This window comes from Agelaius phoeniceus, chromosome 21, assembly GCF_051311805.1.
Source record: "Agelaius phoeniceus isolate bAgePho1 chromosome 21, bAgePho1.hap1, whole genome shotgun sequence".
In the NCBI taxonomy this organism is placed as follows: domain Eukaryota; kingdom Metazoa; phylum Chordata; class Aves; order Passeriformes; family Icteridae; genus Agelaius; species Agelaius phoeniceus.
The window spans coordinates 8,665,290-8,691,858 of NC_135285.1; the positions used below are offsets into that span (position 1 = coordinate 8,665,290).

General features: G+C 48.5%; 1 protein-coding gene across 2 annotated transcripts in view; it reads left to right on the forward strand.

Moving 5' to 3' along the window:
• The window catches only part of COL5A1 (collagen type V alpha 1 chain), a 137,777-nt gene that overhangs the window by 65,170 nt on the left and 46,038 nt on the right, over positions 1-26,569 (forward strand). For both annotated transcript variants that reach the window (XM_054646208.2, XM_077189145.1), the window contains exons 9-24: positions 37-93; positions 4,179-4,220; positions 4,420-4,482; positions 8,788-8,862; positions 9,726-9,818; positions 12,738-12,794; positions 13,537-13,590; positions 14,168-14,221; positions 15,836-15,889; positions 16,984-17,037; positions 17,522-17,575; positions 19,309-19,353; positions 22,217-22,270; positions 23,673-23,717; positions 24,723-24,776; positions 25,257-25,301. In XM_054646208.2, coding sequence (XP_054502183.2) covers positions 37-93; positions 4,179-4,220; positions 4,420-4,482; positions 8,788-8,862; positions 9,726-9,818; positions 12,738-12,794; positions 13,537-13,590; positions 14,168-14,221; positions 15,836-15,889; positions 16,984-17,037; positions 17,522-17,575; positions 19,309-19,353; positions 22,217-22,270; positions 23,673-23,717; positions 24,723-24,776; positions 25,257-25,301 — 900 coding nt within the window. The remainder of the gene's footprint in view (positions 1-36; positions 94-4,178; positions 4,221-4,419; positions 4,483-8,787; positions 8,863-9,725; positions 9,819-12,737; positions 12,795-13,536; positions 13,591-14,167; positions 14,222-15,835; positions 15,890-16,983; positions 17,038-17,521; positions 17,576-19,308; positions 19,354-22,216; positions 22,271-23,672; positions 23,718-24,722; positions 24,777-25,256; positions 25,302-26,569) is intronic.

Genomic DNA, 26,569 nt, shown 5'->3' on the forward strand with positions numbered 1-26,569 from the left:
TCTGACCGTCTGGTTTGTGTTTCCCTTGTCCCACAGATTGGTGGCCCCCGGGGTGAGAAGGGGCAGAAGGGGGAACCTGCCATCATTGAGCCGGTAAGGAGCACCTGAGTTTGGGGTTTTGTTGGTTTTTTTCCCCCCTCCCCATGGAAAAAGGTGCAGAGAATTTGTTCTCATTGGGACAGCTGGGAGAAAAACTCCCCATGAAAGAATTCCCTGGTTCATTGAATCTAAACCACTGTAATTATATAATTTTATTTGAAAGCTTCAAGGAATGACCTAAATCGTGAAGGAAGTGCAAGAATTCCCATGAAATCTCTCCTTTAGCAAAATAAAACCTGGGACTGGAGTGTTGGGCAGGGGGCAGCTCTCATCCCTCAGGGGTTTGGGAGCATCCAGGTTGTATCCTGCCCTGAACTCCCAGCCTGGGCCACCAATGGGAATAATTTTATCCCTGTGGGAATAAAAGGGATAGAAAATAAACCCCTGCAGCACAAAGCTGTGGAGAGAGAGGTTTGCTCCTGCACCAGCTCCACAGCCCCACAGCTTTTCCTTTGTGGAACCCTTTTCCTTTGTGGAACCCTCTTCCTTTGTACTTCTGGCCTGATTTTCAGGTTGATTTTCCTTCTAAAGAACAATTCCCAGCTGCCTGTGCCCTCTGCAAAAGCTGTGAGTGCCCAACCCAGCACGCCGAGGTGGGGAAGGAGCCTCGTGGTGGGGCTGCCTCAGGGGCTCCTGTGAGCAGAGCAAAAGGCTCTTGGTAAATTCCCATTTTTCCCCTCTCTGTGTGCCAGGATGCCCGGGTGCTCCGTTCCTGCTCCTCCCAGGCTGGAATTGGGCAAAAGGCTCTTGGTAAATTCCCATTTTTCCCCTCTCTGTGTGCCAGGATGCCCGGGTGCCCCGTTCCTGCTCCTCCCAGGCTGGAATTGGGGATCAGCTCCTCGCACCCACCTGCCCCAGCCCCGTCCCTGCGGGCTGAGCTCCTGCTGGCTGCACACCCACAGCTCAATTAACCTCATTTTCCTTGGCAGAGGGCCAGCACGGCGCTTCCCGTCATCCTCGGGCCATTATTTCCCTTTTAATTTTTCCTCCTTTTCCTCTTTCACCTGAAATTTCTGCAGGTGCTGGGGGTGCAGTAGCGTGGCTTCAAAACTCCAATTTAGCCCCTTGTAAAAACATTTCTGACCCTTTCCCTCCTCCTCTTCCTTTCTGGGTCTCTCGCTCTGCAAACAAAAGGAGGAGCTGGCGATTTCCTTATCAGAGGGGTGGAAAGGGAAGGGAAGGGAAGGGGGGCAGCCAGACCCCACGAAGACGATGGCAGAAACCCAGCCTGAAAAGCTACAAAGCAAACAAAATAGTTAAGTTTAATCATCCAGAAGGAATTTGGCCGCCTTTGCTATTTCAAAACACTGGAGCATGGATGGCTTTTGCCAGAAAGTAAACAAGACCAAATGCTGCCTTGTCCCTCTCCCTGCAGCTCCTCTTGAGCAGGGAAATTCGGATTTGCTGCGCTCTTTAGCTCTTTTTTTTTTTTTTTTCCCCAGTTTTTGATGGGAGCTGCAGGAGAAGGGAAATAAAACCCAAGCACAAAGTTGGATTCTGGTGGATTTTCACTCCTTGCCTTTCAAACCCAGCTGTCCTTCAATCCTTGCTCTGTGCTGACACTTGCTGGAGGCAGCGGGGCAGGGCAGGGGCAGGAGGGATGCAGGGATCCCAAATATCCCAGCTGTGGGGTCACCAGGCTGCTGGCACCTCCTCAGAGCCCTCTGTCCTTCAGGGGGGGGACCCTGGTGCTCCCTTTTAGGGAGGGTTTGCTCAGCACCTCTGAATTGCAGCAGGGTTTTGGGCTGGTTTGGGGATGTTGGCTTCACTTGCGGGCAGTGTCTGAAGTGGAACCTTTGCCCTGTTTTCCCCTGGGACAATCCCAAATCCACGGTTGGCTTGCCTCCCTCAATGGGATCACCCCACTGGCGCTGTCCCTAAAACGCTGCCACGTTCCCACTGCTCCCATTGATGAACATCCATGGGAACACGGGAGGTTTCCTGCCAAGGAGAATCTCCAGATGTCCCCAAGGCCCCAGCTCGACATAAACCAGCAGATAAATATGGGAAGATGCCAAGGATGTTTGCATCCCAAATGGGCCAATTATCCCTGACCCTTCCCCCTGGGGAGGAGTGTCCTGGGGAGCAGAGCCTTGGTGCCGTGTGTGCTCACAGCAGCCCCCCAAAAACCTCCTGCTGCTGTGGGCTGGGATTCCCTGCACCCCGATTAATTCCTGGTTTAGAACCTGTCACACCAGAATGTGCCACCACTGGTCCCGAAAAGGATGGGTTTGGGGCTGTCCATATGCTGGGAGCTCAACAAGGATGGGTTTGGGGCTGTCCCTATGCTGGGAGCTCAACAAGGATGGATTTGGGGCTGTCCCTATGCTGGGAGCTCAACAAGGATGGGTTTGGGGGTGTCCATATGCTGGGAGCTCAAGGAGGATGGGTTTGGGGTGTCCATATGCTGGGATCTCAAGAAGATCCATCCAAAATCCATCATTTTGAAGTGTCTATATGCTGGGATGGATTTTGGGGTGTTCATAAGCTGGGAGCTCAACAAGGATGGATTTTGGGTTTTTCATATGCTGAGATCTCAAGGAGGATAGGTTTTGGGGTGTCCATGTGCTGGGATCTCAAGAAGATCCATCCAAAATCCCTCATTTTGGGGCGTCCACGTGCTGGGATCTCAAGAAGATCCATCCAAAATCCCTCATTTTGGGGCGTCCACGTGCTGGGATCTCAAGAAGATCCATCCAAAATCCCTCATTTTGGGGTGTCCACATGCTGGGATCTCTGGGGTTTCCCTGAGGACTCGCGTGTGGAACTCACCCCTAACTCCCACCCAGTGAAATATTTCCATGGCTGCAGCTGCAATGGCCATGACCATGACCTGAATTCCTCCCTGGTGAGGAGCTGCAGAGCCTTTTCTGTGGTGGCAGCAGCAAATTCCCCCTCTCACATCCAGCTGCAGCGGGAGCCTGCTCCTCTCTGAGCTTAGAAATGCTGTGGAGCTGAGTGTGGACACCAGGAAAGGGCAGAGAACGGAGCTGGCCGCACGTTTTTTGGTGCAGAAGCCCTGATGGAAGCAGGGCTGGGGCATGGCTTGCTGCTTGAGGTTATTTTTTGCTGCTCTGGGCTTTGGGAGTGTGGTTTTTTGGGGCAGGAATGCCTGGATTTTCCTGCAGACATTTCAGATTCGTTCGGCTCGGCTGGAGTGGGGTCAGCTGAGGCTTTTGGCACCAGAGCCTGAGAACAATTTAGGGTGACCCCAAAGCAGCTCCTGCTGCTCATCCACTGATTTTTACAGGATTTCATCCCTTAGGAAAAACGTCCCTGTTTGCCACAGGTGAGCTGGGAATTGCTGACTCCACCTGAGCTGCTTTATCTCAGAGATAAAAGGGACAGAGCTCTTCCCAAACCATTCCCCTGATACCTTCTGGAAAGCATTTCCAGGTGGATTGGGAGTTTCTTTCCTGCTTTTTACATACTCATGATGTGGAAAAAAAACCAAAAAAAACCACCAAACCTTAATTTTCCTGAGTGCATGATAGATCTGATCTAAAGTGATGACAAAATATTTAGATTGAAGAGGTTGGAGTAACAATATCCCAGAATTTTTCCCACACAGTGATTTCCTACGTTCACAGAGGAAATCACAGCGTGCCGTCTGCTGGAAAAAAATCACTTAAAAACCACCTTGCAACTTGATTGCTAACTTCTTGTCAAGCTCTTTAGGGCTAGGAACAGCTTTTTTCCTCAAGCTCCAGCACCATCGAGGCTGGACAAAGTCCAGGATTTGCTTTTTCCCTGGCTCTGAGCACAGGGAGAAGGGGAAGGTGATGCTGGGGAAGGTGATGCTGTGCTGGGGCTGATGCTGGCAGTAAGGGCTGGCCTGTGGGATTTGATTACACATTATTTGGGATTTAATTACACATTATTTGGCTTTTCCATGATGCTCTGCACCTCTGGGAGAAGTCATCCAGAGGCAGTGCAAACCCTCCAGCTCTGGGATGTCTCCATGCAGCAGCAGCAAGAGCTGAAATATTTAAGAACAGCTGAAGCACCGGGCATTTCCCTGTGGACAAAATGCCTTTGTGGATGTGTCTAATCCCTTTTTTTTCCTTCCTCCTGCTCAGGGAATGCTGGTGGAAGGCCCCCCTGGTCCTGAAGGCCCAGCAGTAAGTGGCATTTTCCCCCCGCTCCCTGGGCTCTGTTGCTCCCATCTGCCACACACGTGCACAGAGGGAGCTTCGGGGTGGATTTTGTGGTGCAAAAATAAACAGAGAGCTTTTCCTGCTGCCCGTAGAAATCTGCTACAAATAATAACACATTTTCTCTCGTGCCTTAGGGTTTTTTTTCCCCCCTTTTCTCTGCCAGGGCCTTCCAGGACCTCCAGGACCAACTGGACCCGTGGGCTTGATGGGTGACCCAGGGGAGAGGGTGAGTGCCCATGGCTTTCTCCTCTTTGCTGGAGTTTGGGTGGGTTGGTGGGGCTGGGGGGTATCCCTGGAGCCTTCAAATCCTGTTGAAATCCTGTAGAAATCTTGTTGAAATCCTGTTGAAATCCTGTTAAATTCCTGTTAAAATCCTGTGAGAGCAGCTCCCAGAGGGGTTCATGGTGGGACACAGGGCAGGGCAGGTTCCTGAGGTGCTGGGACATTCCCATGGCACTGTCCCCAGCCTGGGCACTGCCTTTGTTTTAGGTCAGGTTCTTTGTTGCCTCCTTGGTCCCTGTGGCTGCTGCACTCCCCCTTTTCCCCTGCTTTGCACTGCTCCTGATGGAGCAGAAATCCCATTCCTGCTGCCTGGGACATGATTGAGGACGAGGGGCCCTGCCTGAGCTCCATCCATCTCTGCCTGCCAGCTCAGAAAGTCAATCCAGGCTCAGCCCTGGGGGCTCCTGGGCCTGGCTTAACCCTTGTGGCACTGCACTGCTGCCCACACAGCCAGCCCTGCAGCCTGGGTTCACAGAGAGAGCTGAGCTGGGCGTGGTTTGCATCTCTCTGTGGTCCAGGGCAAGCCCCAAAAATCCTTTTTTGGCTTCTGGGTATTTTCAGAGTGCTGTTTTTCCCTGTGGCCTCATCCCTTGCTTGGTTTGCATCTCTCAGTGGTCCCCTAAAATTCCTTATTTGGCTTCTGAATAATTCCAGGGTGCTGTTTTTCCCTGTAGCTTCATCCCTGTCTTGGTTTATATCTCTCAGTGGTCCAGGGCGAGCCCTAAAAATCCTCATATGGATTCTGAGTATTTCCAGGTGCTTTTTTTCCCTGTGGCCTCATCCCTGTCTTGGTTTATATCTCTCAGTGGTCCCCTAAAAATCCTCATATGGATTCTGAGTATTTCCAGGGTGCTGTTTTTCCCTGTGGCCTCATCCATTTCTTGGTTTGAATCTTTCAGTTGTCCCCTAAAAATCCTCATATGGATCCTGAGTATTTCCATGGTGCTGGTTTTCCCTGCCTGTCTTGGTTTGCATCTCTCAGTGGTCCAGGGCGAGCCCCCAAAATCCTTTTCTGGCTTCTGAATAATTCCAGGGTGCTGTTTTTCCCCTGTGGCCTCATCCCTGTCTTGCTCAGCTCTCCCTTCCCCTGCTGCACTCCTGGCAGGCTGGATGCTGGCCCTGGGGACAGGGGACACTCCTGCTGTCATCTGGCCAGGCAGATGCAGATATTTGCTGGCCAAACTCCCTTGGAACAGCCCTGCAGAGCCAAGCAGCAGCAGCAGCCACTCTGAGAGGAATAATTTGCATTCTAGGACAGGCTGCAGCAGTGTCCAGAGCAGAGTGTAACCCAGCACAGGGTGCAGAGAGAAGTGATGAACTCACATAGGAGCTGCAAATGTATTAAAACCCTCCTTTTCAATTAGAGCAGCTCCTCTTTTAATTTGTTTATTATTAACCCTGAGAGTGTAGCTCATGAATTTACATGACCCTTCTCTGGGTACAGTGAGGAACTTTGCCTGCATCTGATAAAGAGATTTTTTTATCTGCTCTCAGGCAGGTGCAATGAATTAACAGCCCAACAATAGTCAGCTCTGTTAATATTGGCCAACACTCATTTAGCTCTGGTTTATTCATTGTAAAAAAAGAAAAAAAAAGACAAAAAAAAAAAAAAAGAAAGAGCTTTATTTATTTAAAGCTTCTTCCACGATCAGGAGGCACAGAGGAGTTTGTGTCAGCAGCAGAGCTGAGGAGCAGCCTGGGTGTGGGAGGTTCCAGAGGGCTCAGGATGCTTTGGGATGACTTAGGCAGCAGTGGGAAGGAGGAAATATGGCACTGAGGAGAGCAGAGGAGCTGTTCCATGGGGGCTCCAGACTGGCAGGAAGGAAGTGGGAAAATGTGTTGTTTGGAAGGGGGTGAGCTGCAGCATTGGAGCAAACTGCAGCTCCCTCACCCACCCTGCTGCTTGCTTGGAAATTCGGGGGCCTGGGTGCTCTGGGGAAGGCTCATCACAAAATATCTTCACCTTCCCAAGCCATCAGCCATTGAATCCCAAGGGAATCACTGCCCTGAGCACAGTTCTGCCCCTCAGAAGTGCAACAGGATCCCTAAAAAGCATCCCTAAAAATCCTCATTTGGCTCCTCAGGGCTTCCAGGCGCTGCTTTTCCCAAGGGCTCCCTTAACTGGGAAACCCCCAAAACTGCAGGAAACATCTCCTGTTATGTAATTTTCTGTCCAGGGTTGAAAAACAACCAGGGAGATTGAGACCCTTGGTGAATGCTGAGGCTCCTGAGGGCTTCCAGGGTGCTGCTTTTTCCAGCTGCTCCCTTAACTCAGAGACCCCCAAAACTGCAGGAAACATCTCCTATTATGTAATTTTCTGACCAGGGCTGAAAAACAAGCAGGGAGAGAGAGACCCTTGGTGAATGCTGAGGCTCAGCACCGTGGTCCCACACAGACACCCCATGTTTCAGTTTAACCCTTCCATGGCAATGCTACCCCAGGGTTTGCATTTCAAACACAATTTGAAGTCGCCATCCCTGCCTGGCTGCTGTATTTCAGCAAATCCCCATTTCCACAAGGAGAGGCACACAGATTTACACCCAGCCCCTGGCAGGCTGCATTTCTCCCAGGCATTCATGAATTTAAATTTCCAAAGTGCTTTATGGGTTTGATTTTCCTGTGTTTCTTTGCTCACCCCCCCTCTGCTGGTCCATTCCACCAGGAAAAGACCTCCCACACCCAGGCTGAAACAAAAAGAGGCATTTATGGGTAAAAGCACTGCATCAACACTTGTCAGGAGAGATAAACAAGCTCAGCCCTGCTCCATCATAGGCAGGGCTGGAGTTATAGGAGGAGAGGGAGAGAAAAGAAGGTTTATCACATAAAACAAGCCTGGCCTGAATGATTGGTGCCATTTCTGCTCCAACAGATGGGTCTGGGGTGGGATTTCAGTGGGGTTGAGGGCTCTGGTGTGTGCCAGGCTCAGCAAACTGTGGCTGTCCAGCCTGCCTGGATGTTCTGGATGTTCTGGAGAGTTCTGCAGCCCCCCCTGGGCACTGCTGGGATTTTTCCTGGTGTTTCCCTGCCTCTCCAGCCCTGGGAGCAGCGTTGTTAACCCAGGCTGGTCATGGTGCCTGGTCCTCGTGGAAGAAGAGGGAGCAGAGAGATGTGGAGTGGGGAGATCTTGCTGGAAGGGCGTGGGGCAAAGCTAAAGCACCAAGGTGCTCTCTTGGGTTGTTTTATTCTAATATTCTGATTTTTAGGCACTTTGTTGCCTGTTTGTCTTTCCCACCTTTACCCCACCTCCTTTGTGGGGTGGCCTTAGGACTTCCTGGCTTTTTGGTGTCCCCCTGCCTGAGATTTTTGGAAGGATTTTGTATTTACATTTTTTTGGGGGAGGGGTCTGAACAGGCTGCAGGCAGGTTGAGGAGAGCAAGAACGACAAAAATGTTCATTGCTTGCCCTTCCAAGAGAGCCAGTTCTTTATAAATTGATTTACTGTTGGTGTTTCCTAACTAAAGGAGTGGCCAAGTTCTTAATCCCAACCTGCTGGCCACAAAAGGAGCACTGGGGCTTTTTTGGCCTTGCTGGGATGTGGTGAAATCCCTGTTGCCTTAAAGTGCTGTGAAAATTGCAATTAGCCACACACATTGATGTCACCCTCATTTGCATATGGGATCAGTGGAACGAGGAGGAAATCTGGGTTAACCTCAACTTTTTGCCAGGGAAAATTGGCCATATTTGATTTTTTTTGTGGCTTCATCAACAGATCTTTGGCTGCCCACTCGTTGCTTTAGTGCCAGGTAAAGATCCTCCTCTCTGTGGAGATCCATGGATTTGGGCTGATCTGCAGCCCCTGACAGGATCACTCCATTCCAATGGAAGGAGCTCAAAGGACTAAAATAATTTATAAAAAAAAAAAAAGAAGGGAGAAAAATAAAATGACCCAGCTGATTGAACATCTGCAGGAATGAATTTATCTCCCTCCATTTGTCTCTCACTGAGTTAGGAAGTTTCATCTATTTTTGGGGTTTTTTAATGGATTTTAACAGATCCAACTCTAAACATTGATTCTGTTGTCTTGGAGCATTGCAGGGACTTGGATTCCTCCAAAACTGCACGAGGCAGGCCCTGGAAACAGCAGGGGCAGGATGGAACAGGAGGGAATTTAGGAAATTGAAGAAAAATTGGGATTCCCACCAACTCTATCCCTGTCGTGACAATATCCTGACATAACCACAGCTGTTAATGTATGGACAGAACCAAAATGATATTTTAGAAGTTTATTTTAATTTCTTCCTCTTTCAGGGCCCACCTGGACGCCCAGGTCTCCCAGGAGCTGATGGATTGCCAGGACCACCAGGGACAATGCTTATGCTGCCTGTGAGTGCAAACAGAACTACAAAGGGATTGAAATGAGTCAGATTTCTTGCTTTTGCTGCTGGTTAATGCCCCTTCTTGCAGAAATCTCCCATCTCCTTTACCCCAAGGATATGTTTTCTTTGAGGGAAAAGATGGATATGGGTGGTTCCTGTTGTACATTGACTTTTTGCTGCAAAGCACTGGAGCTCCTTCATTAGTCAAAAGCACAGACAGGTTAAAATTTCCAGAAGTGATGGATAATGATAAAAATCATGGAATATCCCAAGGTGGAAGGGACCCACCAGGATTATTGAGTCCAACTCCTGGCTCTGCACAGGACAAGACCAGGGGTTACTGGGATGGGCTGGGATTGGGCTGGGATGGGCTGGGATTGGGCTGAGATGGATTGGGATGGGTTGGGATGGGTTGGGATTGGGCTGGGATTGGGTTGGGATGGGTTGAGATGGGTTGGGATGGACTGGGAGGGCTGAGGTGGATTGGGATTGGGTTGGGATGGGTTGGGATGGGCTGCGATGGGTTGGGATGGGTTGGGAGGGCTGGGATGGGCTGCGATGGGTTGGCATGAGCTGGGATTGGGTTGGGATGGGTTGGGAGGGCTGGGATGGGTTAGGATGGGTTGGGGAAGGCTGGGATGGGTTGGGATGGATGGGGATGGGCTGGGATGGGCTGGGAGGGCTGGGATGGGTTGGGATGGACTGGGATGGGCTGGGAGGGCTGGGATGGGTTGGGATGGACTGGGATGGGCTGGGAGGGCTGGGATGGGCTCAGGGCACTCATGCTGAATGGAGCTGCTCAGGCTCAGGCTGGGCAGGCTGCAGGGGCAGAGCTGTGACCTTGCTTTGTCCCCACCTCGTTCCCACCAGTTCCGCTTCAGCGGCGGAGGCGACGCCGGCTCCAAGGGACCCATGGTGTCAGCGCAGGAGGCCCAGGCCCAGGCCATCCTGCAGCAGGCCAGGGTGAGTGCTGGGGCCGGCTGGGAGCGCCTGCCAGGGCTCCCTGCAGCAGCAGAATCAATCCTCTCATACCGAGGGTCAGGGAGGGGACATCGCACCATGATCGATACGATCCAGTGAAGCCAAATTTATTATCCCCAAACGAGCTGTGTTTATAATAACTTCCTACTGTCCACACGTCTCTGGCTAATACATGATTGGTTAATCCCAGCTGTTCACACCTCTGAAATAGAATCCTGATTGGATCTTTCAGTCTTTCACGCATCTTGCTGTGGTTGTCTGGCCCACCCATTGGTTCTCTTTTTTCTCACTTTCTCAAGCTTGCTGACAAACCTGCTGAGTCTTGATGATTCTTCTTGCATCTTTCTCAGGGATATACCGACCCTATTTCTGAACATGTCCATTATTGATTGTTTCTGAACGTGTCCATTGTCCATTATTGCAAGCAGGCTGGATTGTGCATCAGCTGAATGTGGCCATGCAAAAACTCAACCTCCAAAAAATCCTCAACAGTCCCCAGTGCTGCTGGTGGAACCTCTCACCTGCCACAGGGTTGCACCTGCATGATTTGGGGTTTTATTAACAACCATCTGATGGGAAGCTGGTTTTAATTTCTTGCAGATCTCTGGCAGACCCGCTGGCTTTGGCATATTTTTATTTTGAGGGTCCCTATAAGCAGTTGTGCTCAAAGCATTTTCTTATTTTTGTATGGTTTTCCCCCCACTAAATCCTCATAATGAAACCTATGTCACAGATGGAAGCTGTTCCCAAAATCTCAACAGGCAGATTTGTAATTTAATATATTTATTTGGGAATACATGGTGGCTATGCCTGGAACATTTCTTTCCTTGGATGGCCTTATTGATTGATGTCCAAATCATCCCTGGCTCCCTGGTGAAACAAGATTGGCACATTCCCAGCACAGCTCCTGCTCCCTGCCTGGATGGGCACCTCAGTGGGAAAGGCTCTGCACTCATCTCTCCAAAATCAAACTGCATTTTTAGCCAGTGGAGCTCTGAAATTGTTCTCCCCTGGAGCTCATGGGAGCTTTCCTGAGTGCCGATGTTAAAAACCAGAGACAGAGATTGGGAACCCCACAGTTCCCAAACTGCTCTGTTTGCCCCAAGGGGACCCAATTCTGCTGCAAACACACCCTTGCCATGAAGGAGGGCATTTTTTAGGGTGGCAGTTCCCAAAGGGACACAGCTTTGGGGCTGTTTTATTTGGGGACAGCTCCAGAGCTCACAGCTGGCAGCAGCTGGGATGTGTGGCTGGAGCTGCTTTGTCACTCTGTCTGCAGATTTTAACACAGATTTTTTGGGGGGCTTAAAGAAGCTAAAAACTCAATTTATTTCACCTTTATATGGGATAAACTCCATTGGGCTCTACCCCCATGCGTGGCACCTGCCCCTGGTGGGTTTTTAAGGAAGCGTTTGCCTTAACTGGGAGTTTTCTGCTTTCCATCCTTTTCCAAAGGAGTTGGATTGGATTTTTTACAGATTCAGGTAGAGTCCTGATCCTCCCAGCCACTGCATTTTCCTGTCCATTAACCTTGTGCTGCCAATAATACGCTGGATTATGTTCCTGGTGTTACCTTGTCAGTCTTAATTTCCAGCCTGCCCAGCGTTTTTCCATCAGCATTTTATTTTCCTGGGAAATAGAGGGTTTGACCTGAGAAACCTTTCATGAGAAGCACCTGCTTTCTCCAGCTCTCTGCTTTTGTTCTTTTATTTTTTCTTTTCCCTGCTGAAAATTGTGATTTACCAAAAAATAAATAGCCTCCCTCCCCTCATTCAAATTTCCTTTTTATTTAAATTTTCATGTTTGGGGAAAAAAATTTAAAACCCAAATAAATCCTGGGTAACTTTTGGGCTATGGATGAAAAGTTGAATATTTCTAGAGAGGACAAAAATCAATTTTTTTGTGAACTTCAACATTTTGGCTGAAAACCATGATGCGGGAAGGGAAATAAATGTCATTTTTGTAAGGAACTACAGGATATGACAGGATTGGAAAACAGGCTCCTGCAGCAAGCATAACCTTTTCCTATTTTGGGATTTTTTTTTTCTCGTTATCACTGCTGTTAATTGCATTATTAGGTTGATTTATCCCTTTAAAATTTGGCTTTCATTAGGCACTGAATGTTGTTGCAGCCAGCAGTGGTTCACAGCATCTCCCTTTTAATGGGGTGTTGTAAAAAGATGCCACAGAACCCAGCATTTGTGCAATATTTCTGCCTTTCCAAGCTCAGTCACTGGGTAGATTTTAATTACTGGAGTACACAGATAATTACAACTCTCTGGAAGTGTTGGATTGTCACGAGGGAACAAATTGTCTGAGGGATGTTTTAAAGCATGGCCCAGCTCCATTTCCCACCGTGGAAATTACTGGGTTGATGCATGGTTAACACGACTCCTTAATTATGGAGCTAAAAGCCCCCTGTGTTCAGCTTGAATTGGAGCTCAGTTTGGAGGATGTTAACCAAAGGAAAAAAGGGAAAAATTCCTCTAAAATTGAACCACCAGGACAATAAAGAAAAAAATTTCTCTTGAACTGAAGTGGGGTCATAAATATTTATGTCCTCTCAGCAGATTCATGGACAGTCCAGGGGCTTTCATAGAATCACAGAATGGTTTGGGATGGGAGGGAGCTTAAAGCTCATCTCATTCCAAGCACTTCCATGGGCAGGGACACTTTCCATGACCCCAGGTGGCTCCAAGTGTCCCTGCCTGGCCTTGGACACTTCCAGGGATGGGGCACAGCAAATCTGGGCAAGGAGAAGCTGTTTGCCCATTGTGGGTCTGGAATTCCCTGGGGATGTGGGCATTGCTCCAGGGGTCTGTGGGTGTGGAGGGAGCTGTGGCTGGTGGCTCAGCGGTGGCTTTGTCACAAGGTGAGCCCTGTTTGTCCTTGTGTTTGCAGCTGGCACTGAGGGGACCAGCGGGACCCATGGGGCTGACGGGGCGGCCGGGCCCGATGGTGAGTGAGGGAAATGGGGGAGGGAAATGGGGGAGGGAAATGGGGAGGGATGGAAATGGGGAGAAGGAAATGGGGGGGGTGGAAAATGGGGAGAGATGGAAATGGGCGATGGAAATGGGGAGAGGGAAATGGGCGATGGAAATGGGGAGAGGGAAATGGGAGATGGAAATGGTGGGATGGAAATGGGGAATGATGGAAATGGGGAGATGGAATTGGGGAGTGATGGAAATGGGGGGGATGGAAATGGGAGATGGAATTGGGGAGTGATGGAAATGGGGGGGTGGAAATGGGGAATGATGGAGTTGAGGGGATGGAAATGGTGGGATGGAAATAGTGAGTAATGGAACTGGGGGATGGAACTGGGACATGGAATTGGAGGGGTGGAAATGGGGAATGATGGAATTGGGGGGATGGAACTGAGGTATGGAAATGGTTGGATGGAACTGGGAAGTGATGGAACTAGGGGATGGAATTGAGGGGATGGAACTGGAGAGTGATGGAAATGGGGGATGGAACTGGGAAGTGATGGAACTGGGGGATGGAAATGGGGAGTGATGGAATAGCGTAGATGGAGCGGGTGAGGATGGAATTGTTGAGGATGGAGATGGTGAGGATGGAGCCAACCCAGCTGATCCAGCTCCCTATGGGCTCTGGATCCATGAATGGCTTTTCCTTAATGTGGAATCTTCTTCTCTGGCTCTCTTGGAGCAAAAATATAATAAATCCTCTTCTCTGTCCAAAGGGACCCCCGGGCAGTGGAGGACTGAAGGGAGAAGCTGGAGAAATGGGACCTCAGGTGAGTGTGGAACTGGGGGGAGCTGGAGAAACGAGGGTGGAGCAGCCAGTCCTGCCTGAGAGGCTGTTTGGGAGCAGGGATTCAGTCAGGCTGTGGGAACACGTGTTTGGCGTGGAAATGTCCCTCCAAGTGTCTGGATGCAGGCTCTGGACGTGGTTTGAAGCCAGCAGTGTAAAACTCTGCAGCTCCCTCCCTGGAAGAACACCCACGGAGGAGTCCTGTACATAAAAGATAATTTGAAGTGTGGAGAATTCACTAATGCTCAGCATATTGTTCTTCCAAGCCTTAAATCCTGCTGAGGGGAAGTTCCCATTTTCTGATGGCAAGGGAGGTGATTTATGGGATGCATCTCCACCACCTGCTTGCAAAAGCTTCCCCATGGATAAACACCTGCAATTCCTGCCTGGAGATGCTCAGCCCCTTCCCTGTGCGTTTGGAACCTCCAGGGATTCATTTTGGAGCCCTGGTGGCCCTGGAGAGCCCCAGCAGTGCCTGAAGTGGGCACAGATCTCTGGGTCTTGAGGTGACATTTCTTCCTTGAGGTGACATTTCTTCCTCTCTCCTCGATTCCTTGCAGGGCCCACGAGGCATCCAGGGTCCTCCCGGTCCTGCAGGGAAGCCAGGCCGCAGGGTGAGTGTCCTGGCAGCTGTGCTGAGCAGGCAGGAGCTGCAGTTGCTGCTGGAAACTGCTCCTGCTGCCAAACAATTCCTCCCATTCCTCTGCACCGAGGGCGTTGCGCAAGAGCCGGCGGCCGCGCTGAGCTCGGCCGTCCTGGGGGACACAAACCAGCATGGGAGGGAAGATCTGGGAGGGTGCAAATCAGGGTGGGAGTTAAATCTGGGAGGGCACAAGGATGGGAGTTAAAATCTGAGAGGGCAGCAGGATAGGAGTTAAAATTTTGGAGGAGAGAGGGATGGGAGTTGACATTTGGGAGGACGCGAATTTGGGAGTCGAAATCTGGGAGGAGAGTTAAAATTTGGGAGGACAGAAAGCAGGATGGGAGTTAAAATTTGGAAGGACAAAAACAAGGATGACAATTAAAATTTGGGAGGACATAAATGAGAATGGGAGTTAAAATTTGGGACACAAATGAAAATGGGAGTTGAAAACTGGGAGGACACACAGGAGGAGGAGAGTTAAAATCTGGGAGGACAGAAACCAGGATGGGAGTGAAAATTTGGGAGGGTGCAAATATCAGGGTGGGAGTTAAATCTGGGAGGGCACCAGGATAGGAGTTAAAATCTCAGAGGAGAGAAGGCTGTGAGTTGAAATTTGGGAGGACACAAATGAGGAGGAGAGTTAAAGTTTGGGAGGACAGAAATCAGGATGAGAGTTAAAATCTCACAAGGATGGGAGTAAAAATTCTGGACACAAATGAGGAGGAGAGTTAAAGTTTGGGAGGACAGAAACAAGGATGGAAGTTAAAATCTGGGAGGACACAAATGAGAATGGGAGTTAAAATTTGGAACATGAATGAAAATGGGAGTTAAAATCTGGGAGGACACACATGAGGAGGAGAGTTAAAATTTGGGAGGATGAAAATGAGGATGGGAGTTGAAAACTGAGAGGACAGAAGTGAGGAGGAGAGTTAAAATCTGGGAGGACAGAAACCAGGATGGGAGGGAAAATCTGGGAGGATACAAAGAAGAATGGGAGTTAAAATCTGAGCAGTGTGGGGGAATTCAAGGCTGCTCATCCCACTCTTCTATCCCAGGGTTTTTTGGCTCCCTGGTATTGCTTTGAACTGGCTTGGAGTCCCCACTCCTGGCAGTTTGTGAGGAGAATCCAGTCCCAAGAATGGATCAGGTGTAAACCCTGCTCTGTTTCCTAATTCTGATTTTTATTTCTCACCACCCTCTGGCTCACCATGACTCAACTTGCCAGAGGAAGGAACGAGCAAGTCTTGTGTGTGACCCACCTCTGCCTTCCTGGAAACAGAAACTCCCATTTTAATTTGCAGCCATCATCATTAGCATCTCTCCAAATGTGCTGGGAGATTTTATTTTTTCACATAAAACCAACGACCACGGCCCATGTACGGACGTGGCTCCGCTGCTGTTCATCTCCCACCTCTCATTAACCCCAGGATGTTGCTTCAAACACAGAGCAGGGATTTTTCCCTCGCCAAGAGGAGCTGCCTGACTTAAATAAACCCTCCCTCTGGCCTAACTAAACCCTGTCTCAGAGCCCCATTTGTGGTTCTGTGTTACCCTCTGGATCTGACTTTGGTGCTCTCTGTTGCAGGGACGAGCTGGCAGTGACGGCGCCCGGGGCATGCCAGGCCAGACAGGACCAAAGGTAGTGCCAGGTTTTTATGGATTTGGGGAATCTGCACCTTCTCTCCAGCAGGAATGAGCTGAGGGACGCGTGGAGAAGGAGCCCAGCTTGCTTGGATGAGGTTGTGAGCTGGTCCAGCTCACAAGAAGCCTTCATGGGACATGGAGGTTAAGGGAGGGAAGTTAAACACACTCCTGGAAGGCAGAATAGCAATTTTTCAATTTTTCCTTTTCTTTTTTTTTTTTTTTTAATGCCACTTTTTTAACCTGCTGAATTAGATTTTTTTTTTAATGCCACTTTTTTAACCTGCTGAATGAAATATGCTGCAGTTGTAGAACAAATGCTTCAGAATCCCAATTACAAAAAAACAAACAGAACAAGTGGCTGGGGAGTCTCTAGAGTAGAACCACCAAAAACCACCTCTTAAGCAGGTGAGGAAATGGAGGCGTGGGGAGGAATTTTAATCCCCACTATAATTTTTTTTGTTGGAGACAAAATCCCTTAATTCTGCTGCGATCTGCCAGAATTATCAAGCAGGAAAGAAGCTGCTGTGCTGGAAATCCACATGGAAAAGCATTTCAGCTGGGGGGAAGAGGGAAGAGTTTAGCTTCAAATGGCAATGTGGTAGTTTTTACATGAGATGATAACAAATTTTACCCTAATTTTGTCCTAATTTTCATTACCCTCTCTTTTAGTTACTGTTAATAAATTTTTCTTTATACCCTTTTGAAGTTTTAAACCTACTTTACCTTTCTCCTAATCCTACCTCACAACAAAAAAGAAATACACTAATAATTAACCAACACTAAAACCCACCACACTCATTAATGCACCATCCAAAAAAATCTCCAAATTAACAGAATCTCAAATTAACAAACCAAATCCACCACAGACTTGGAAGTGTTTTTTGGGTTTTTTTCCCTTGTTTTAATCCATAACGTTGAGATAATCCCTGGTCTGATGGAAGCTGAAGGCTGAATGCCTGAGGGAGAAAATCCTTCCCTCCTTGCCACAGAAAGGAAATAAACGGGAAGGGTACTCAAATACAGCTGGAAATGTGTTTGAAATGGTCTTAAACTGGTTTAAAATGTGCTTTAAACTGGTTTTGCTTTCAGGGTGACCGAGGCTTTGATGGCTTGGCTGGTTTGCCTGGTGAGAAGGGAAACAGGGTGAGTGCTCTTCCCCTTCTGGGAGGAGGAGGAGGAGGCTGGGAGGGACTGGGACGAGGCACAGGAGAGGATGAGTGTCCCTAGGAGCCCGTGGGATGTCCCAGTGCCCTCACATCCCTCTGCAGGATCCTCCTGGGGCTGCTCCAGCTTGGGATGGGGTGGAAAAAATCACCTTAATGCAATGCAGCCTGAAAAACCAAAGCAAGAGGCAAAAGCTGCTGTTGGATGGGGTGGGGATGGCTTGAAATTACAATTTATAATTAAAAACGGGGGGAAATGGGGGAAAGTGGTTGTTTTGGCAGGCTGGGTGTCCCTCCCCTCCCTGGAGCAGAGAGAGAGGCAGCTCTGAGGGCACAGGGACCTCCAGCACAGACAGAAAAACCAAATCCATGCCTTGGTTCGTCCCCATTCCCTGGTGGCTTCCAGAGCCAGAGTGTTTGCACCATCTCTGAAGCATTTTCTGCCTCTTTTTGTGTTTCTGCAGGGTGAGCCAGGCCCCCACGGCCCCCCAGGGGCTCCTGGAGAGGATGGAGAGAGGGTAAGTGTGCCTGGGCATTGGGAATTCCCAAGGAAAACCTGGGAACAAGGAGCAGGTGCAGCATCAGGCAGGAGCTCCCAGTCCCTGAGCCTTCCCTGCGAGGGAAGAGGGGCAGGGAGGTGGGAATTGAAGTGGAAAGGAGAATTTGGCTTTAAAGATCTGGTCAGGAAAGCCAGGTTTTGTTAAAGGGAAGAAGAAAATAGCCCAGAGAGCAAATTTATTGCTCACAGTGAGCAGATGATGGCTTGTGAATTTCTGAAATGCAGAGGAAATGATGGCTTCTGAATTTCTGAAATCCAGAGGAAATGATGGCTTCTGAAAGGATGGCTTCTGAATTTCTGAAATCCAGAGGAAATGATGGCTTCTGAATTTCTGAAATCCAGAGGAAATGATGGCTTCTGAATTTCTGAAATCCAGAGGAAACGATGGCTTCTGAATTTCTGAAATCCAGAGGAAATGATGGCTTCTGAATTTCTGAAATCCAGAGGATTGCAGCGAGATTTGGGGAGCAGAAATTTCAGGCAGAGGCAGGAATCCAAGATTGAATTGTTCCCTCCAGCCACTAACAGAGGGTGTTTAGCAAAGCCCAGATCAAGTGCTCCCAGCTCTGGTTTAAAGGGAGAGCTTAGAAATGCTGGTGTGTGGTTCAGCCTGAGGAGCCAGCGTGGATTTCCCAGCTCTCATCCCCTCCCATGGTGTTTTCCTCCCACTTTGGGCTCTGGCTGTCCCTGCAGAGCTCAGACAATCACTCTCCACAGCCTGGGGAGGCCGAATTAACTGTGGCTGTACAGGGCTCTGAGGCTGGGCAGAGCAAAGCTGGAAGGGGAAGGAGGAAATTCAGAATCCCAAAGGGAAGAAGAAAATCCCAGGAGGGAGCAGAGCAGGGAGAGGAGCACAGCAGGGAGGTTTCCAAGGGGGTTGGTGTCCTAAAGGGGAGCCTCAGGTCTGGGGTGAAAAATAACCAAGGGGAAGCAGCATTTGATCATTTTGGGGTTTTACCCCAGCAGATATGGGAGAGGAGGGAGGAAATTCTCCTGCCATGTTTTCCTTATTCCATGTGAGGCTCCCATCCCACCAATTTCAGCAGTGCCAGGTTGGATCTGGTGAGAGAGGCAGGAATGGAAGGAAAACACCAGGAGAGCAGAAACCCTCATGCTGGAGGGCCCAAAGCCTCTAAAAATGAACATTTATGGAAACCTCTGTCACCTTTGCTGAGCTGTGTGGGTTGTCCATGATAAAATCTCAGTCTGGAGGGATTTTTGGGATGCTCCATTGGTGTTCTCAGGTCATCCTTCATGAATTCCCAGCTGGAATGACTTGGCTGCAAGGGGTTGGCTCACAGGGTGACCCTTTTGGTGCTTCTGGTTTATCTGAGGGGCTCTGATTTGCCCAAACCCCATCCCCACCCTGCCTTGCCATTCACTTTGGTCTCAAATCTTGTGGGTTTTGGCTCACCTGCCCTGAGCTGTGTCTACAGCCCCTTGTGTGGTGGCAAAAGCCACTTTTCTAAACATCAGCAGGAATTCTGAAGGATCCTCAGGCCTTTCTAGTCCCTGGTAAACTCAATTTTAGTCCTCAGGCTTCCAAGGCATGGAAACCCTGTCAGTCCTGCACAAAAACTGCTCTTCTGTGTAAATATTATTAAAAAAGGACAAAACCCCTGTGAGGTTGAATTAAATGTGGATTTTTTTCTGTCTCTTGCTGCTTCTCTCTGTGTCTCTGCTGCTGCCCAGGGAGATGATGGAGAAGTTGGACCCAGAGGTCTCCCTGGAGAACCTGTGAGTATCCCCCTCCCCATTCTGTGGAATTGGGGTGGATTTGGGGTGGAAAAGGCATTTTTAGGGCTCTCATGGGGCAGCTTTGCCCTGAGATCCTGCAGGGATTGAACTCAGCTTGAAGCTCCACATGAACAATTTGAGAGTGGCCGTGCTGGAACAACTCTGCTTTGTTAATTTTCATTAATAATTTTCACTTATTTTCACTCCTGCAAAGGTGGGAGTTCTTTTGTTTGTTTGTTAGATTGGGGTTTTTTTTAAATGAAAAAAAAATCTCATTGATTGCTCAGAGAAAATCATAACTGTAAATATAAAACTTAAATTAATGTCATATTTTTCCTGCCTGTATCCTTCTCTCTGCTTTGGGATTGAGGTAATCAGGCTGGGGTAGAAATTAGGTGTGGCAAATAAATATAAAATACGTTTTGTTTTTTTTTTTTGTGTCCATAGCAAATTCCAGTGAGAAAAGGGTTTGATCTCAGGGCAGTGGCATCTGTCACCAGTGTCACCAGTGTCACCATTGTCACCAGTGTCACCAGTGTCAGTGACTCCTGATAAACCTCAGGGTGAAACCCTGGCAGGAGTGAGCTCAGGGAGGCTTTTCTGTCTGCCTCCAGTGGGGTCAATATCCTGCTGCCAGGGCACAGAACTCCCCAAATCTGCTCTCTGCCAGTGTTTGGGGCCCAGGTGCTGCAGAGCAGCTGCAGGAGGAGCTGGGGGTTCCTGGTCTCAGGAAGGATGGATGGAGGAGATCCCACAGGGCTTGGACAAACCCTTTGGGCCAAGCCACAGAAATGCTTTCAAGGAGAGCCCCACTAAAAAAAACAAACAGGCAGTCAATGAAATACTCTGAAAAGGCATTTTCCCCCTAGTACTGAGTATTTCTGAGTATTTCTCACTCTATTGGCAATGCAAACTGCTCGTGCTGCCTGCAGATTTCTGTGTGGCTGCTGGTTTCATCCTGGATGCATTTCCTCTGTTGTGAAAAGAACATTCCCTACCATTTCTCTCAAAATCCCTGATTTTTGTTGTGCACAGCGGCCTGAGATTAATTGATGGGAATTGCTGGGCACAGTTCATGGGAGAGAGGGAAGGGTTGGCATTTACAGACTCGCTGGAACTAAATTATAGACAAGATGTCTGATTAACTTCTGGGAAAGATTAATCAACTCAGCTATCTCCTTAGCACATGTCCAAGCAATAACTTATGGCTTATTAACTTCTTAAAAGCATTTATGTGCTCAGGTAACACGGCAACAAAAGAGCAGCTTAAATGAGGGTAACACACACACGCAGGGAAATTTATTTTTATTTTAGCAGCACCAGTAAAAATCTCTGGGATGGCCAGGATAAAGGATTCAGTGGCATTGCATTTTGCTGTAAATTTACAATTTTGCTGTAAATACACGCACCCCAAAGCTGGGGGTTTGTTCTCTCTGCCCTCAGCCAGAAGAAAGTCATTCCAAATGTGGCTGAAAGCAGTGGTGGGACTTCAAAATGGGTTTCCCTTCATCCTGCTCCATTTCCTTCCAGTTGCCCTCACCAGTGGAGTTTCTGCTCTGGGTTCATGCAAGGCTTCAGCCCAGGAGGTCTCCAGTGGCTGGGATGGACCCTTGGACTCATCCAGTTTTTGCTGGAAACTGCAATTTTCTTGCAGGGTCTGAATTCCCCACGACCTCCAAGGCATTTCATTAATGTCTCCTATTCCACCCTGTAACGTTTAATTTTAATTCCTCAGCCCTCATTTTAATTCCTCAGCCCTCTCTGCATCACAAAAAGGAGGCTGTGGAATGTTTGGGCAGGCAGATAAATCTGCCCATCAGTCAGGAATGGTTTTCTTCCCTCCATGGCAGGGAAGGGGCTGTGATTAAAGTGAGCTCCCAGTGGGTGCTCCCACCCCTTTCCTTCCACTCCAAATCCCCTGAAGGCTCCAGGAGGGGCTGGGCTGGGATTTCCAGCAATTTGCAGGCATTCAAACCCTCCTGCCATGTTTTCCTTATTCCATGTGAGGCTCCCATCCCACCAATTTCAGCAGTGCCAGGCTGGATCTGGTGAGAAAGGCAGGAATGGAAGGAAAACACCAGGAGAGCAGAAACCCTCATGCTGGAGGGCCCAAAGCCTTTAAAAATGAACATTTATGGAAACCTCTGCCACCTTTGCTGAGCTGTGTGGGTTGTCCATGGCAAAATCGCAGCCTGGAGGGATTTTTGGGATGCTCCATTGGTGTTCTCAGGTCATCCTTCATGAATTCCCAGCTGGAATGACTTGGCTGCAAAGTGTGTGGCTCACAGGATAATCCAGGAGTAGGATTAAATCAATTTTTTTTTTTAATTTTTTTCAAGGGAAATTTGTTACAACCCAAGGAATAAATGCCTGTAGTATAATTATAATTATTAATATTTATATTTTTATTTATATCTATATTTATATTATTATTTATATTTATATTATTAAGCATAATTCATATTTACAATATTTATATTTATAATATTTATCTTTATATTTAATTTTAAAATATATAATATTTGATATTTATATTTATATAATGACTTAATATTTATTTTATTATTTATATAGAAAATAATATTTTATTGTTAATATATGATAATTTTATATTTATATTTATAGTTATACAGTTATATTTATTTTTAGATTTATTTTTATTTTTATATTTATTTTTATTTTATATATTTATATTTATATTTATATTTACTGAAGGGTCTGTGCCCACAGGATTTCTCTCCCAGTTTGTAGCTCAGGGGAGCTGCTGCAGCACCTGCAAGCTCCATCCAAACCCCGCTGTGTCCATGCCCAGCATGATGCTCATCCTCAGATGGGAACCCTAACCCAGTTTTTCCCCCTACAGGGACCCCGAGGATTGCTGGGCCCCAAGGGACCCCCAGGACCCCCAGGGCCCCCGGTGAGTTCCCTGCTGCCCTCCCCAGAGCCTTCCAGACAAAACCCCAACCTCAGCCCCCCCAGCACAGCCTCCAGCTGCAGAATTTGCCACATCTGGGCAGTGGAAAGCAGTGGGGTCCCAAAAGGAGCTGGTGGCTCTGCCTTCCCCCCATCCTCAGTGCTGTCACGTCCGTGCAGGGCAGATTTGCCCCACCTGAGTAAATATGAACTCCTTGCTCAGGCTGGAGGGGAGGAATGAGAGTTATTAACACAGAGCCTTTGCCATTAACTGCTGCCTCGGGGCTCTGAAGCAGCTCCTTCATCTTCCAGGCCAGATCATGTAGGATTTTATCCAGCAGATCCCATCTCTGGAAATGCTGATTCAGGGGCTGTCCCTAAATCTCTGCTGCTCTGGGATCCCAGACCTTAAAAACCCAACCCCAAAGCTCAGGGGGTCACTGCTTAATCTGAAGCAGCTCCTTCATATTCCAGGCCAGATCATGTGGGATTTTATCCAGCAGATCCCATCCCTGGAAATGCTGATTCAGGGGCTGTCCCTAAATCTCTGCTGCTCATTGGGATCCCAAATCTTAAAACCCCACCCCAAAGCTCAAGGGGTCAGTGCTTCATGGGGAACATTTTGTGGCCTTTCAGCCCTCCTGGGACGTGAAGAGCTTTGCTGTGAGCTCCTGGTGCTGCTGGGGTTCAATGAGGACTCAGGGTTTGCTCCCAAAGTGTCTCATCTCCCACGGATGGGATGCTACACCCCACAGGATGAAAGATTACCCTGGAGAAAAGGAGACTCAGGGGAATCTCATTCTCTACAGCAGGCAGGGGGTTGTGGGGAGGGGGATCAGGCTCTTTTCCCAAGTAACAACAGACAGGATGAGGGGAAAAGTTGTGCCAGGGGAGGAAATTTCTTCCTAGTGCCCAGGGAATGTGGGGTCCCCATCCCTGGAAGGGCTCAAAGCCCACATGGATGTGGCACCTGGGGACGTGGCTGGGTTTGATGGTTTTTGATGATTTTGGAGCTGTTTTCCAACCTGAACAATGCCATGACTCTGAACAGGTGCCATGGGGAGGTCTCCATGCCCCCCTCTCAGTGCAGGTGCTCAGGGAGTGTCAGTGCCAGGTGAATTTGGGTTTGGCACTGTCCCCTTCACCAGCCAGGGGTTGTTCCCTCTTTCCCTGTGCCACCCCATGCCCGTGGGATGCAATCCAGCCACTGAAATGACTTCAAAAATTCACCTGGATTAATGGAATTGGCTGCTTCAGCAAACACCTTTGGGAAATTATTCCCTTTCCACGTGGTCCAAAGGAGTTCTTGATTTTTTTAAAATTATTTTTGTGGCAATTTCCCTGCTTTTGTGGTGTGAAATAATGTGATATTTTCTTACTGCTGTGTTTTTTAAATCCTTTCAAAGGGTGTGGCTGGCATGGATGGACAAACAGGTCCCAAAGGGAATGTGGTAAGTCCTCCCTGCAAATTTTTACAGGCAGTTCAGATTTTCTATAGGGCAAAATGCAAAATTCTCTTAGATTACATTTGCTAATTGCTTTTTAGCCTGGTCTAGATTCCTATCAAAGCACCAGGAACATCTTCCTGCAGCAAATGGATGTTAATTTATTGTAATTTCTGGCGGAATTACACTAAATTTCTCCATGAAAGATGAAACATTTTCCTTGAGATGCATGCTGAGCTAATGAATATCAAAATAGAGACATTTAACTGAGAGGGGAAAAAACGGGATGGGATGGGATGGGATGGGATGGGATGGGATGGGATTGGGATGGGAGGGATTCCCTGGAGAATAAATGCAGACCTGTGGTGGTGTCCACAGGACGAGAGAAGAGATGAGAATCTTGACTCCCTGTTTCAGAAGGCTGATTGATTATTTTATGATTTATATTAAAAGAAAATGATATATTAACACTATACTAAAAGAATAGAAAAAAAAGAATTTCATCAGAAGGCTTGCAAGGAATAGAAAGGAATGATAATAAAATCTTGTGACTCTCAGAGAGTCCGAGCCAGCTGGGCTGTGATTGGCCATTAATTAGAAACAACCACATGAGACCAATCAAAGATGCACCTGTTGCACTCCACAGCAGCAGATAATCATTGGTTTTCTTTTCCTCTGAGGCTTCTCAGCTTCTCAGGAGGAAAATCCTGGCAAAGGGATTTTTCAGAAAATACCATGGCGACACAGACCAGGAGGTGTTAGAGCCTTGCTCAGCTCCTTTGGGCTGGAAATCCTTGGGGAGGAGTCAGTGGGCCTGGAAATCATTTCCCCCTTCCTTTTCCCAGTGGGAAAAGCTGTTCCAGGAGCCCTTGGAAGGTCAGAGAGGGCTCAGGGAGGGTGTGGGTCCAGCTCAGGGGTGTCCAGCAGTGGGAATGCAGGGGCACAGCTGGGGTAAGATGCAGGAATTGTGCTCCCATCTCACCTTTCCCACCTGCCCTTGTCTCCTCCCAGGGCCCTCAGGGCGAGCCAGGGCCCCCAGGACAGCAGGGGAACCCCGGGGCTCAGGTAAGAACAAATCTCCTTCTGCACAGCTGGGAAAAACAGAGGGGAGAATTCAGCACCAGGAAGGGGAGCAGCATTTGGAGAGATTTGGCTTGAGGAAACATTTCCAGCCCAGAGTGGGATCCCCCGGCTCTCACCTGGCTGTGGCACGGCCAGAGCAGCTCCAGGTGGCCAAACCCCATCCTGGGGGATGTTGAACACTCCCAGTGCAGCTCTGCAGAGCCAGGTGGGCAATGCACATCTCCAGGCTCTCCCCGTGGCTCTCAGGGAATCCTGCTCCTCTGAGCATCCCTCCTGCCCACAGCCCCTGCAGCTCTCCAGGCATTTTACTGCCCCTCACAAGACATTTTGGGAATGAATGGAGCTGGGCAAATCCCCAGCCCTCGCAGGCACTAAAATAATGCACAGCCAAGATGCATTTGGAAGGAATAACTTGCTCCTTTACAACCTCAATTTTAATTTTTTTCTTTTGGTTTTTCACAGGGTCTCCCAGGTCCGCAAGGCGCCATCGGTCCCCCAGGAGAGAAAGTGAGTTGAAATTCAGCTCTGGATTCTCCTCCCTCTGCCATGGATTTGCATTTTGCTCCTTCAGCTGCTCCTTTGCCCCATGTGCAACATCTGTTTGCAGCCGTGGCCATGAAAGTCTAATGCTCTCATTCCAGACAGAGGAGAGCTCAGGCCAGCTCAGTTTACCTCTAATTCATCATATTTGCATTCATTTCCCCTCTGGGGAGAAACATTTTGAAGGCAGCCTATGGTAAAACATGAGGAGAGGATTGAAAATTGATTTTTTTTTTTTTTCTGTGGGTTTTGGGAGTCTGAGTGGGATGATAATGGGGAGAGCCCATGGATCCCTTCCCTCTGCCTCTGATTTTCTGGCTGTCAGCGTGGGGCTGGTGCTGCCCTTGGACCAGCAGGGTTTAAAGGGGGAGAAACTTCCCCCAAGAGCTCTGGAACCAGCAGGGTTTAAATGAGGAAAAGTTTCCTACAAGAGCTCTGGGACCAGCAGGATTGAAAGGGGGAAAAGTTTCCTACAAGAGCTCTGGGACCAGCAGGGTTTAAAGGAGGTGAATTTACCCCAAGAGCTCTGGAACCAGCAGGGTTAAAATGAGGAAAAGTTTCCTACAAGAGCTCTGGGTCCAGCAGGATTTAAAAGGGGAGAACTTTCCCCCAGGAGCTCTAGAATCAGCAAGAATTAAAGGGGGAGAAATTTCCCCCAAGAGCTCTGAGATCTGCAGGATTTAAAAGGATTTAAACTTTAAAAGGATTTAAACTTAAAAGGATTTAAACTTTACCCCAAGAGCTCTGGAACCTGCAGGATTTAAAGGAGGAAAATTTCCCCCAAGAACTCTGGAACCTGCAGGATTTAAAGGAGGAAAAGTTTCCTCCAGAGCTCTGAGATCTGCAGGATTTAAAGAAGGAAAAGTTTCCCCCAAGAGCTCTGGAACTTGCAGGATTTAAAGAAGGAAAAGTTTCCTCCAGAGCTCTGGAACCTGTGGGATGTAAATGAGGAGAACTTTCCCCAAGAGCTGTGGAACCTGCAGGATTTAAAGGAGGAAAAGTTTCCTCCAAGAGCTGTGGAACCTGCAGGATTTAAAGGAGGAAAAGTTTCCTCTAAGAGCTCTGGAACCTGCAGGATTTAAAGGAGGAAAAGTTTCCTCCAAGAGCTGTGGAACCAGCAGGATTTAAAGGAGGAGAACTTTCCCCAAGAGCTCTGGAACCAGCAGGATTTAAATGAGGAGAACTTTCCCCAAGAGCTGTGGAACCAGCAGGATTTAGCAGAGAAGTTTTCCCTT